Source organism: Euleptes europaea, chromosome 2 (assembly GCF_029931775.1).
Source record: "Euleptes europaea isolate rEulEur1 chromosome 2, rEulEur1.hap1, whole genome shotgun sequence".
Classification (NCBI taxonomy): domain Eukaryota; kingdom Metazoa; phylum Chordata; class Lepidosauria; order Squamata; family Sphaerodactylidae; genus Euleptes; species Euleptes europaea.
The window spans coordinates 140,943,926-140,957,837 of NC_079313.1; the positions used below are offsets into that span (position 1 = coordinate 140,943,926).

Here is a 13,912-nt window from a genome sequence, read left to right on the forward strand (position 1 = left end):
CCCCAAAAATCTCCAGGAATTTCCCAACCCAGAGTTGGCAACACAGCCCAGAATATCCAGGACAGGTGAGAAGCGCAGCAGGCCGGTGTTCCATGGGCAGCCTCAGGCTGTGCCGCCCGACTAGTGCGGGCCGGACAGCAGGTTCAACCTTTGCCCGTCCTGGCTGATTAACTCTTGCCAGGTGAAATTCACAGGTGCCTCTTCCCAGGGTTACCGTATTTACCCCAAAGGAAGGTGACCCTGAATGTAACGTCATCGCCCTAAAAAAAGTGTTTTCTAAAATCACTGCCACAGTTGTCATCATGGCAGGGGGGCATTTTAGAATTAGCCTCTGGTGGCTTTTCTCGGCTATGGATATATTTGGTGCTCTCATTGTGTGTGTGCCTGCATTCTATCATACCTCTCAGCTGCCCTTGAGTGGCATTGGAAGGGCGAGGCGGGATTGGTCCAAATAAATAAATAAGATGAGCAGCTGGTCCCCCACAGGCCTTGCCGAGCCCCTTCCCCCCCGCCCCCGGTGGCCATGATCCTTAGTGGGCAGTGGACACCTGTTCTCCCCACCAACACCCGCCATGGCTGGTCCTGACTCTTTGCCTTGCGAACGGCCCACAGAGCTGGTGCGCGAGACCACAGCCGGCCACATGGCGCTGCTCGTGGCCAAGAATGTGGCCATGTTCCCGGCCAACACAGAGCGCTTCTCAGAGGGCCACATCGATGTCTGGTGGATTGTGCATGACGGAGGGATGCTGATGCTGCTGCCTTTCCTGCTCCGCCAGCACAAGGTAACCTGGGGGGGAGGAGGGGGGGACGTGCCCAGGAGGGAGTCTTCGGGGCTGAACTGGGATGTTGGCACCCGGGCTCAGCCCCCCTTTTACCCACCTGCAGGTTTGGCGCAAGTGCAAGATGCGGATCTTTACAGTGGCCCAGATGGACGACAACAGCATCCAGATGAAAAAGGATCTGCTCACCTTCCTGTACCACCTCCGCATCACAGCTGAGGTGGAAGTGGTGGAGATGGTAGGCGGCGGGAGGCAGAGAAAGGGGAGGGTCTCTGGGAGAGTCCTAGGGAGCCGGGGCTGCCTCCTCCCGCAAGGAAACCAATCAGTGGCACCCCTCTCCCCTCCGCACACAAATGCTCATACAACACCTTGCAGTGAAGAATCAGAGGGCACCCAGCCCAGCATCTGTTCCAAGGCCGGGTTCAGCAGGGGGATCCTCCTGTGACACATTCTCACATGAAGCTGCCTTCTACTGAATCAGACCCCACCCCTGGGTCCATCAAAGTCAATATTTGTCTACTCAGACTGGCAGCGGCTCTCCAGGGTCTCGGGCACGGGTCTTTCACATCACCTGCTTGCCTAGTCCCTTTAACTGGATATGCCGGGGATTGAACCTGGGAACTTCTGCATGCCAAGCAGAGGCTCTACAAACTGAGCACATCTCCCTCTCAATCTGTTGCCCCCCCTCCCAGAAATGCTGCAGCTGCTTTCCTGCTGGGCTCCTCCAGAGCCAAGGTAAGCAGCCCGCTGGTTCCCTTCAGACTTCTCTGGGGCTCCTGCCAGGCCCCCTCGGTGGAGGCTGAGCCAGCCTGGTGGCATTTTTTTTTATTTATCCATTTGAGCTTTAGAGTAAATACAGATGCCAAATGCTGTGGGGAGCAAAGGGAGCTCTGCTCTGAAATAAGTGAGGCAAACAGAGGCCTGTGAGGGGCTGAGGAAAGGCCAGCAGCCATCTACGTGGAGAGACGGGAGGGAGGGGAACTGGGAGCCCCCTTCGGGCTGTGTGATTCAAGGGCTTTCCTTGGCAGCCACAGGGGTTAAAAACTTGCTTTTTCGTACCCAGAGACCTGAAAGCACCTCTTCCAGCCCAAGGCAAGTTTTTATTCCTTGCTCTGGCGCTGGCTGGACACATTCTGACCGTCCTCTGTTCTTCCCGCCCTCTCTGGTCCGCAGCACGAGAGCGACATCTCAGCCTACACGTATGAGAAGACGCTGGTGATGGAGCAGAGATCCCAGATCCTCAAGCAAATGCACCTCACCAAGACGGAACGGGAGCGAGAGGTAAGGCTTGCCCACAGGAACTGGACCGTGACCCCCTGATGGACTCTGGCCTCCCAGTCTTGCCCATGCAGCTGCCTGGACCACAACTGACTGGGGTTCCTGTGATGCACCTCATATTCTGGCACATCTTTCCTTCCTTTCTCCAAGATGCTCAGGGAAGTGCACACAGTTCTCCACTCTTTGTCCTCAGAACAACCCTGCAAAGTAGGTTAGACTGAGGCCATTTATGCAGGGCTGTTTCAAAAGGAAGCGCCCCACCTGCTGCTTCGGGGCTTCCTTTTGATCATGCATTCCTTTCCCAACCATCAGAGGTCGCCTCGCTCTCCCCGTGCATTTTGCTCGTGTTTTCTGGAGGCTGTTTTAGCCAGAATCAGGAAATTCTGTGACTGCCTGCAGTGCCTCATGTAGCCTTTGAGGAAATGCGGACTGCCGGCAGGAAGGGCCATCTGCAAAAGAAGCCCAGTTATCCTGGCTGTACAAACTTCAGTCTCCCAAGCAGAAGGAGAGCCATTCCATTTTGGAGGCTTGTTCCAACATTGAAAAGTTTGGGTCCAGGATATTTCTTTACTTTACTGGAAAAAATTTAAGCCACCTTTCCACCCAGCTTAGGGTCCCCAAGGAGGTCAGCAATAAAATCATTTTAAAAAGGATAGATGGATGGATGGATATAAAACAAAACACATGGACGCATGAGACAGGCATGCTTAAGGTACTTATGTACAAAAAGGGGAGCCCATATGAACAGCTTCTGAGTGTTATTGTCTCTCTTTTCCCTTCCTCTCCTAGTCCGCATCCTTCTTCAAACTTCTGTTCAGATCTTCATTCCACGGCAATGTTCACTTAAGAATTTTCTCTCAGTCTTTTCAGCAGTACCCCCAGAACAGCCAGATGTATCTAGCCTTGACCCCCCCCCCAAGAATTAATGGTTAAAATAAAATGCTTTTCAGTTATGTGAAGGAATCGGCACACAAACTCCATTCCTTTGGGATCCTAGGAGGTCAGTAAATCCCACAGGCACCCCAAGCCCCCACGTGGTGCTGCTGCCCCTCTCCCTTACTCCCAGGGGGTATAAAAAACAACCTGTGTACCAGCAAATCAGTATCTCATGCTAGATGAATTTGTACATTTAGCACCCTGTACCTGCGTTGCTGTTCAGAAGCTCCACTTAATCACCACATCTCTTGCTGTGCTCCTACATGCTAGCATGGGGTGATCTAACAACTTGCAGTTTGAGCTATCGCACTCCGGGGATGGGCGATGTTACCCGCTGGCCTCTCTCTGTTTTACTGCGCTTCAGATAGCAAGAAAAAAACCACCACGGTTTGTGTTTTACACAAATCAGACTCGGAGCTCTAAAAAATATAAGGAAGTTTAATAAACAAAAACAGAAAGAATCCATGTGGTCTGTTCAAACAGTCAGGCTGAGCAAGTGAACAAGGAAAAGGTGGGGGAGATGCAGTCCTCTCACCCTACATTTAGTTATCCTAAATGATGCTTAATGAGGACAGGCCAGTGTTACTTGAAGTTGCAGTAGGTTAAAGTTCAACGTTATGTTCATTCAGCATTACATTCATTCTCGACCAGATACATCTGGTTGTTCTGGGGATGCTTCTCTCCCCATCGTCCTTCGCCACATGGACAAGTTGAAGAGCTTAGGTGAAAGGCTGGCCTTGCATGGCTTGTGCCTCCCTGGTCAGAAGCCATAATAGAAGAGAGAACTTCATTCTTGGGTCCTGGGAATTTATAATCCCTTCTTGCAGAATCTTTCCCCTACCCCCAGGGTCATTCTGATCTTCCTACTTCAAGAGGAAAACTCTCTAGCCATTGGGGAACTTTGTCCCCTGAGGGGTGAAATATTAGCAAGGTGTGAGATGAAACCTAGCAAGGTGTGAGATGGAAAACCCTTTGAAGAAGAAGAAGAATAGTTGGTTTTTATATGCCGACTTTCTACCACTTAAGGAAGAATCAAACCAGCTTACAATCACCTTCCCTTCCCCACAACAGACACCAGGTGAGGAAGGTGGGGCTGAGAGAGCTCTAAGAGAGCTGTGACTAGCCCGAGGTCACCCAGCTGGCTTTATGGGTAGGAATGGGGTAACCAACCCGGTTCACCAGATTAGAGTCTGCCACTCATGTGAACGAGTGGGGAATCAAACCTAGTCCTCCAAATTAGAGTCCACCGCAGATTAGAGTCCACCGCTCCTAACCACAACACCGGCATGCTCTAGATAGCCAGTGTGGTGTAGTGGTTAAGAGCAGTGGACTCTTAATCTGTAGAACTGGGTTTGATTCCTTGCTCCTCCAGTCCTAAATAAATGCAGTCTCCAAAGGCAGCACCTCAAACAGTACATTACAGTAGTCTAACTTGGATGTCATCAGAGCACAGCTCACTGTGGCCAGATGGTGCTTTCCAAGGAACACCTTCTCTTCTCCAGGCTGAATTTACCCAGTTCAAGCAGGTGTCTGGAAGAGGGGGCAGGTATATTTTCTCAACCAATTAATCTCCCTACATTTTCCAGACTCCCAACCATCTTCTGTGTTCCCCTTCGAACTCGTTCCAGCTTGTCTGCGCTCCTCCTGGAGTGTGGCACCCTGTCTGCCACGTGAGGTCTGACGAGCCCAGAGTGGATCTGTTGCTTCTAGTCTTTATTAGCACAGCTAAAAATGGCCCCCGTCCTTGTAGCAGCTGCCTCACACTGAAGACTCAAGTTCCTCTCGTGATCAGCTGAGCTCCCAAGGTCCCTTTTCCAAGCCAGCGGTCCCCCCACCCTCTGCCTTTTTTGCCTCAATGTTTGTCTCTATATGATGTACTTCTGTTTTCCAGCCTCCCGTCTTTTTGAATTTCATTCACATCTTTTAAGGTGTCAGCTGTCCCTCCCACTTTTGAGATTTAATTACGATTTCCTCTACCCTGTCGTAAGAACATAAGAAGAGTGGTCCATTAGACCAGTGGTCCACCTAGTACAGCATCTTGTCTCCCACAGGGCTTTTCTACCAGTGTGTTGTAGTGGTTAAGAGCGGTGGTTTGGAGAGGTGGACTCTGATCTGGAGAACCGGGTTTGATTCCCCACTCCTCCACATGAGCTGTGGAGGCTCATCTGGTGAACTGGATTTGTTTCTCCACTCCTACACGAGGCCAGCTGGGTGACCTTGGGCTAGTCACAGCTCTCTTAGAGCTCTTTCAGTCTCACCTACCTCACAGGGTGTCTGTTGTGGGGAGGGGAAGGGAAGGTGATTGTAAGCCAGTTTGAGTCTCCCTTAAGTGGTAGAGAAAGTCGGCTTATAAAAACCAACTCCTTCCTCCTCCTCCTCCTCCTCCTTCTTCTTCTTCTCCATTGGTTCTGGTCCCATACTGCTTCGACTTATGTCCAAACTGATTCCAATGCTTGTGAATCGACTCCAAAGAAAATCAGGGGTAACTTGAGTGTGTGGAAAAGGTCACAGTGACCAACCAGTTCCTCTGGAGGCCCAACAACAGGGCATTGAGACTGAATCCTTCCCCTGATGTTGCACAGAGATTCAGAGGTTTGCTGCCACTGAACATGGAGGTTCCCTTTAGTCACATGGCTAGCAGCCACTGATAGACCCTCTCCTCGCCTTTTAAAGCCATCAATGCCTATGGTCATCACTACATTCTCTGGCAGCGAATAGCTCATTTTAATCACTTGCTTTATTTATTAATTTTTATTTATTTATACTTCAAATTTCTATCCCGCCCTCCCCAGTTGAAGCCTGGCTCAGGGCGGGTAACAACATTAAAATCATACTATAAAAGCCATAATACTTGCACATCAAAAGGAATAAATATAACCATACTGAACAACATAACCGGAACAGAACAGCAGATGGCACTCGATTAGAGTAGTGGCCACTGAGAGGATCTGTGCCGTCAGATGGTCGCACCAAGTCCGTAAGGTGGACAAAATAGCGGTGTGGGGGGGGTAGGGAGGTAGGGAGGCCGACACAGGTGACGTCCGCCGCTGCCTTCGGTTGGAGGCCTGGAGGAACAGCTCCGTCTTACAGGCCCTGTGGGACTCTTTAAGGTCCCGCAGGGCCCTGATGTTACTGGGAAGGGAGTTCCACGAGGCCGGAGCCAGGGCCGAAAAAGCCCTGACGGTTGTTGGCTTTCCACCTGGCCAGGGAGACCTTCCAGCATCAGTGTGGCCAGATATGAGTCCAGCTGCATCATGGAGCCCAACAGGATTTTCGGGGGATAAACTTTTGAGAGTGCTTCCCCCTCATTGGCCAAGTCTTCCATCGGGATGAAGGCCACGCCAAGGACAGCCAGCCCCCCTTGGCCCTCCTCCCACCTTCGAAAAGAGGAAGTTCCCAGCCCAGCATGACGGGCATTTGTTGGATTTTCTGTGCTGAGTGGAGTTCTGTGACAGATATGCCTCCCCTTATTCTTGAGACATCTGCGATCGTCCACATTTTCTCCAGCACTGAGTGGTCTCTGGGAGGCTCCAGCCACACTATTTCAATTCTTTCTTGCTCTCTTCTTACCCAAATGCACGGTCCAGTCACACGCTTTCAGCCTAACCTACCTCACAGGGTTGTTGTTGTGAGGATAAAGCAGAGAACGTTGCAAGCCACTTTGTATCCCCATTGGGGAGAAAATCGGGCTATAAATGAAGTAAATGTCTCTGAACATGGTGGTTCCAGTTAGCCATAATGGCCGGTATCCTCAGGTAGGCTGCAATCCCTCTGGTACAGCCCACCCCAGCTGGTGTCCATCACAGCTGCCGACCGTCTGTCTTGGCCTCCTTCTGCTCTCCAGATCCAGAGCATCACTGATGAGTCGCGGGGCTCCATCCGGCGCAAGAACCCAACCAACACGCGCCTGCGGCTCAGCGTCCCAGAGGAACAGGTGGGAGACAGTGAGGAGAAGCCCGAAGAAGAGGTGAGGGGGTGCGTGGGTGTGTGGGCGGGGTGGGGTGAACCATGTCAGGACCCAGGCAAGAAGCCAGAGGTGGCTCTGCAGGCTGGGTCTTCACCCCCTGCCACCCGATCAGGGAAGGGCAGTGCTGGGCCATGGGCATCTCAGGACTGGCTTCCAGTGAGGTAATCCGGGCAGCTCTGGGGTGTGGGCTAGCAGAGGCCTTCCGGCAATGCAACTGAGGAATGCCACAAATTTTGCTGCCAACATGTTCGACAGTCAAATTTACTGTGATTGACTGTGTTGATCAGACATAAGCTGATCTATTTGGTTCGTCACTGAATGATGTGAACACCCATCAGACAGGTTTGCACCAGGTTTTTTAAATAACTGTATGTTCCAAAACTCTACCAATCAAAACAGATTGGCATAGTTAATACAGTTAAGACTTAGATGAACACTGAATAGTGGGAGGTTTTTAAATACATCATTCATCATACATCCAATTCTGAACCACGCCATAGAGAACATGATTATTAGATCTGCGAAATGAAGCCAGGCACAGATGGAGGTAGGATTTCTGTACAAACCTGAGGGAAGTCTCAGGTTTGCAGAAAAATCGGGGGGAAATACACTGGGAGATTAAAACTGCCCCAAATAATAGAACTAATGCATGCAGCTTTAAGAATAAAGAATTCCCACTGAGCTCTCAGGGCCAATTTTGGAAGTTGCTAGGCAACCACAGCCGTACTACTGAACCTTTCAGGCACTGGATTTTGCCCACAGCCCACTGACCCTCCCTGTCTCTGTGCTACCACAGGTGCAGCTGATCCACGACAAAGCCGCCACGGCCTTCTCGAGCAGCTCTCAGTCGCCAGGCGAGGAAGCCGAGGCAGAAGCCGAGGCAGCCCCCGAAAAGGTGCACCTCACCTGGACCAAGGACAAGGTGGCAGAGAAGAACAAGGCCAAGAGCCCTGTCAGCCCAGAAAGCATCAAGGACTTCTTCAGCATGAAGCCGTGAGTCTGCTGCCGCTCTGGGGCCCCTTGGGCCTCCCTCCAGGCTTTGTCATGTCTAGCACTGCCTCCGATCCCTTTGGCGTGAGGCGGGGACCAAGGGGCAGAGGGGTGGCTGCTGGGTAGAGGGGGAGCCATGCGCCAGGGAGGGGCTCTCACTCAGGCGGTGCCTCTGGGCAGGAGCGGGTGCCAGGCATCAGCTCCTGGACCCAGGCCGTGAATGACCTGCTCTCTCTCTTCCCCCCTTTGCCTGCCGCTTCCAGGGAATGGGAGACCCTGTAAGTTTTTGCTTTGTGCTCAGGGTTGGGGAGAAGCCGGGAGGGGGAGGTCTGCGCTGCATCCATAGCAATGTGTCCTGCCGCCTCCGGTCCTCCCTTGGCCAACGTTGGGGCCATGGGGCAGAGCAGATCGGGCTGGGGCAGAGAACTTCTGAGACCCTGGGCTACCAACTCTGCCCGTCTCCTGCAGGAATCAGTCCAACGTGAGACGGATGCACACGGCTGTCAGGCTCAATGAGGCGATTGTGAAGAAGTCCCAGGAGGCCAAGCTGGTGCTGTTGAACATGCCCGGGCCCCCCCGGAACCGGAAGGGGGATGAGAACTGTATCCTTCTTTCTGGCACATTTGCCAGGGAGCCGTCTCTTGGGCAACGGTGCTGTCTTTTGCTTGGTGTTCAGGGAGTGGAAGGGAAAAGCCACTGGGGGGGGACGTCACACACTTGAATAGGGGTGATGTGCTGCAGGTCTGGCTGTGGGTATCACTGGTTGGATTCCAGCATCTAAGGAGAGAGGGGGCAACTTCAGCAGCAGCAGCATGGGTGGTTTTTAACTGCTGTCCTCGCCGACCCTTGGGGGGGCACTTGAAACTGCCATTAAGCAGCTCTGACCAGGTTCAGATCCCATCCGAGGAAGGGGGGGTCCTGGCCTGGACCAGTGAGCCACCCACGCACATCTGGCACATTCCTGGCCAAATGGGTCCGGCTGGCTGACTGTCACAAGGGCAGGAAACAGAAAGCTTTTGGAGCCTGAGAAACTCTGTCTTCTCGTCCTCGGAGGAGGATGTGAAGAAGCCCGTGGTAAAGCTGTGAAGGAGCTTGAGGATGAAATGAGATGGGATCCCACCTGAGCTGGCGGTTGATCAATTGACTTGAAGGTCCGCATCAGAAGAAGGAGGAGGAGGGAGTTGGTTTTTATCTGCTGACTTTCTCTACCACTTAAGGGAGACTCAAAATGGCTTACAATCCCCTTCCCTTCCTCCCCCACAACAAACACCCTGTGAGGTAAGTGGGGCTGAAAGAACTGTGACTAGCCCAAGGCCACCCAGCTGGCCTTATGTGTAGGAGTGGGGAATCAAACCCGGTTCACCAGATTAGCCTCCACTGCTCATGTGGAGGAGGAGTGGGGGAATCAAACCCGGTTCTCCAGATCAGAGTCCACCACTCCGAACCACCGCTCTTAACCACTACACCACGCTGGATGAAATGAGATGGGATCCCAGCTGAGCTGGCGGTTGATCAATTGACTTGATGGTCCTTGTCAGAAAACACTTGGAGAGGGGCACATTTCATAAAGCAAAACCCGGGGCCCAAACGGGCATCAGCTGGAGGCCACTGTGGATGGTGGAATGTGCTCTCGGGGCACCGACAGCAGGGTCTGAGGTGGTGGAGGACAGGGGGCCCCCAACCCTTTTGAGCCTGCAGGAACCTTTGGAATTCGGACACAGCATGATGGGCGCATCCACAAAATGGCTACCGCTGGAGGTGGCAACAGCCGCAAAATGGCTGCTACCGCTTACCTTCAGTCACGCAGGGAAGCACCTTGTGTCGGGTTGGCCGCTGCTGCCAAAAGCAACGCTTTTAAAAATCTCCACAAACAATCAAATCTCCAGTGGCCAATCAGAAGCCTTTCTGACCCAAAGCCTCGCATGGCCCCACCCACTTTCTAAAAACTCTTGGCAGGCACCAGGAAAGGTGTCCGTGGGTGCCATGGCACCTAGGGGCACCACATTGGGGACCCCTGGTGAAGAAAGTCACCGCATTGGGTCATGAGGGGGCACATGAACACATGAAGCTGCCTTCTACTGAATCAGACCCCTGGTCCATCAAAGTCAGTATTGTCTACTCAGACCGGCAGCGGCTCTCCAGGGTCTCAGGCAGAGGTCTTTCACATCACCCACTTGCCTAGTCCCTTTAATAACTGGAGATGCCACTGAGGATTGAACCTGGGACCTTCTGCATACAAAGCAGAGGCTCTACCAGTGAGCCATGGCCCCTCCCCAACCTGGTTGCAGAGGGCTTTACAGGTTAAAAGCAGCATCTTAAATACGGGGAAAAGCAGGAAACCGGCAAAAAGCCTGAAGAACCTGAGTGATGTGTATGCAGTCCTTGGTCTTCATGCTGCACATTTTAAATGAAGTGGTACTCTCTTCAAGGAGAGCTCCACGTATCATGTGTTACAGTAGTCCTGCTTTGGCACTTTCTCTTTTAACTTTCAGCAGTAGTCGTTTCAAGTCTTCACTATTTTCTGCCAGTAATGTAGTATCATAGGCATATCTCAAATTGTTAATGTTCCTCCCCCTAATTTTCACTCCACCTTCATCTAAATCTAATCCAGCTTTCCTAATTATATGTTCTGCATACAGATTGAAGAGATAGGGGGATAAGATATATCCTTGTCTAACACCTTTGCTAATTGGAAACCATTCTGTTTCTCCATATTCTTTCCTAACCGTGGCCTCTTGTACAGAGTACAGATTGTGCATCAAAGCGATCAGATGTTGTGGTACACCCATTTCCTTTAAAACCAGCCATAGCCTTTCGTCAAAAGCTTTGCTGTAATCTATGAAACACAAGCTGATTTTTTTCTGAAATTCTCTCGTATGCTCCAGTAATTAATGTAAATTTGCAATATGATCTCTAGTGCCTCTTCCTTTTCTGAATCCATCTTGAACATCAGGCATATCTCATTCCATATATAGTAACAGTTTTTGTTGTAAGATTTTGAGCATCAATTGCGTGAGAAATTAATGTGATAGTCTGATAGTTGCTGCAATCTTTGACATCTCCTTTCTTGGGAACTGGAATGTAAATGGATCGTTTCCAGTCTGTGGGCCATTGTTTTGTCTTCCATATTTGTTGGCATATTGTTGTCAAGGTTTTGGTGGACTCCATTTCTGTGGCTTGGAATAGCTCTATTGATATCCCATCTGCTCCTGATTTGTTTCTCCCAATTGCTCTCAGTTCAGCTTTCACTTCACTTTCTAAAACTGTAGGTTCTTCTTCAAAAGATTATTCTTGGAAGGAATCTGTCATCCTTTCATCTCTTCTGTATAGTTCTTCAGTGTATTGTTCCCACCTTTTCTTTATTTTGTTCAGTTAATGTATTTCCATGCTGATCTCTCAGCATGCCTAACCGTGCTTTAAATTTCCGTTTGATTTCTTGGATCTTGTGGAACAGCTCTCTTGTTCTTCCTTTTTTGTTTTTCTCCTCTGTTTCTTTACACTGGTTATTATAATAGTTCTCTTTGTCTCTGCGTGCGAGTCGCTGGAACGTTGCACTTAGACTTTTGATTCTGTTTCTGTCACCTTCTACTTTTGCTTCTCGTCTATCCTTAGCAATTTTAGGAGTTTCCTCAGTCATCCATCAAAATTTTTCTTTTCTTTTGGCTACAGGAATAGTCTTTGCACATTGTTCCTTGATGATATCTCTAGTTTCTACCCATAGTTCTTCTGGTTTACATTCACTTGAACTCAGTAATGTAAATCTGTTCTTTACATGGTCTTTAAACTCTTCAGGAATGTTGCTTAGATTGTATTTTGGCGCTATGAATGTTCTGGTGTTTTTCTTCAGCTTTATCTTGACTTTCAATATTAACAATTCATGATCTATACCGCAGTTAGCTCCTGGTCTTGTTTTAGCAGAGAGAATACAGCTTCTCCATCTTCTTCTTCCAATTATGTAATGTCTTTTATTTCTACACTGGCCATCTGGTGATGTCCATGTATACAATCGCCTATTTGGTTGCCTAAAACATGTTTTTGCAATGAACAAATAGTTGTCTTCACATAATTTTATGAGTTGTTCTCCTGCTTCGTTCCGTGCTCCTAGCCCAAATCTGCCAACAACATTTGATTCTGTAATTTTGTGATTCTGCTTTGTTTCCTACTTTTGTGTTCCAGTCACCTATGATTATCAGCACATCTTCTTCAGGGGTGTGATCAGTTTCTTCCTGAACACTTGCATAAAAACTTTCAGTTTCTTCCTCATCAGCATCTGTAGTTGGGGCATAAACTTAAATGATGGTTATGTTGATAGGTTTTCCCTGAAGTCTGATTGATATTATTTAGTTAGACTTTGCATTATAGCTCCTCACTGCCTTTGCCTCACTATTAAAGCAACTCCGTTTCTTCTGTTTTTGTCATTCCCCGAGTAAAACACTTTGTAATTTTCTGATTGAAAATGTCCTAATCCAGTCCACTTTTGTTCACTTATTCCCAAGATCGAAATGTTTAAATGTTCCATTTCTTGTTTTACAATTTCAAGCTTACCTTGATTCATGCTTCTCACATTCCATGTTTCTATTATATGCATCAAACAGCTTTGGACTTTCCTCTTGCATCCATTCACGTCAACCACTGAACGTCCTTTTGGCTTTAGTCCAGCCACGTCATTAAGAACAGAGCTACTCGTACTTGTCCTCTACTCTACCCCAGTAGCAGATTGAGTGTCATCCGACCTGTCTCATCATAAGAGTTCTCAAGGCAAGGGTTGGTCAGAAGTGGTTTACCGTTGCCTTCTTCTGCGCAGTACTAACCAGGGTTCGCTGTAGTAGCCCTGCCATTGTCTACGAAAGATCCTCTGCCAGTGTCACCTTCCACTACTGCTGCTGCCCAGTAGCTAGTCTTCAAGGATTCCTCTGCCCCCACCACCAATGGTGGGGTTCTCTTCTGCGAATGTGGGGTTCTCTTCTGCCTGTTCTCTTCTGCGAATGTGGCCGTTGATTCCTGAAGGGGGTGGGTGCATCTTTGTCTGGTGTCTCAGCTGTGACCATTCCATCTTGAGTGCCTCTGCTAGGACTTTAGTTTCTTGACAGAGTCTAGACCCCTTACAGCATTGCTCCCAGCTTCGCTGACATGCACATACCCCCTCACCGTGTTAAGGTGTGCGTCCAAAAGGGGGAAAATTATTTTTTAAAATTAATTAAAAGCACATAAACAAACACCTTATTGGGGGTATAGCAGTCAAAACAAAAAAGTCTTCACCTGTTGGGAGAATAGAGAATGCTTTTCATATCTGCCGAGGGACAGGCAGGGGTCATAGAAGCAGTTTTCCAAAGAGAAGTGGGGAGGTCACTTCTGTGCCGACTTGAGGTGGGGCGACGTCATCCAGCCCATCCTTGACTGCTTAATCCAGACATGGAGTTCCTGGAGGTGCTGACCGAGCACCTGGATCGGGTCCTGCTGGTGCGTGGTGGTGGCCGGGAGGTTATCACTATTTACTCCTGAGAAGCTGGCCGAGGCCCTTGCCTGAAGGTTTGTGCCCCCGAGAGCCCCACCCATCCCCGTGCACCCATCTCCCACCGAACAAGGAAGTCGCGCCCACCCGCTGCTGCCCCCTCTCTCTTTGCACCGGAACTGCAGCACCAGGTGCATCCCAGCCCGGAGGCTGCCGCTGCTGCTGACCCGATCCGTAGACAGACATCAGCAGTGGGACTAATGCGCCACAAAGGGAGCAGAGCAGGCTGGGCGCTGCCTGCAGCTCATCACCACTTCCAGAAGAGTCCTGGGAGACTGGTTGCGCTGGGGCTTCGCCTCGTTCCTGCCTGCTTCTCTAGTGTGGCCTTTTGTCAGATGCACTTGCTCCCTGTCCCCCACCCTCTGAGCTCCCCAGAGGGGGAGAGCGCACCAGCCGTGGTCACCAGCATGCTTCCCCTGCCAGTGCGGGCCTCTCCCTCCCCTCTGCCTC

At 50.3% G+C, this 13,912-nt stretch overlaps 1 protein-coding gene across 2 annotated transcripts in view; it reads left to right on the forward strand.

Annotated features, from left to right (window-relative positions):
* The window catches only part of SLC12A5 (solute carrier family 12 member 5), a 77,788-nt gene extending 64,200 nt beyond the window's left edge, over positions 1 to 13,588 (forward strand). Inside the window, exons 19-26 of one of the 2 annotated variants that reach the window (XM_056845653.1) lie at positions 613 to 782; positions 886 to 1,017; positions 1,953 to 2,060; positions 6,838 to 6,960; positions 7,757 to 7,953; positions 8,214 to 8,228; positions 8,419 to 8,552; positions 13,361 to 13,588. In XM_056845653.1, coding sequence (XP_056701631.1) covers positions 613 to 782; positions 886 to 1,017; positions 1,953 to 2,060; positions 6,838 to 6,960; positions 7,757 to 7,953; positions 8,214 to 8,228; positions 8,419 to 8,552; positions 13,361 to 13,452 — 971 coding nt within the window. In that variant the 3' untranslated portion in view covers positions 13,453 to 13,588. The remainder of the gene's footprint in view (positions 1 to 612; positions 783 to 885; positions 1,018 to 1,952; positions 2,061 to 6,837; positions 6,961 to 7,756; positions 7,954 to 8,213; positions 8,229 to 8,418; positions 8,553 to 13,360) is intronic. The other variant, XM_056845655.1, reaches the window with a different exon arrangement.
* The last annotated feature ends 324 nt before the right edge of the window (positions 13,589 to 13,912 follow it).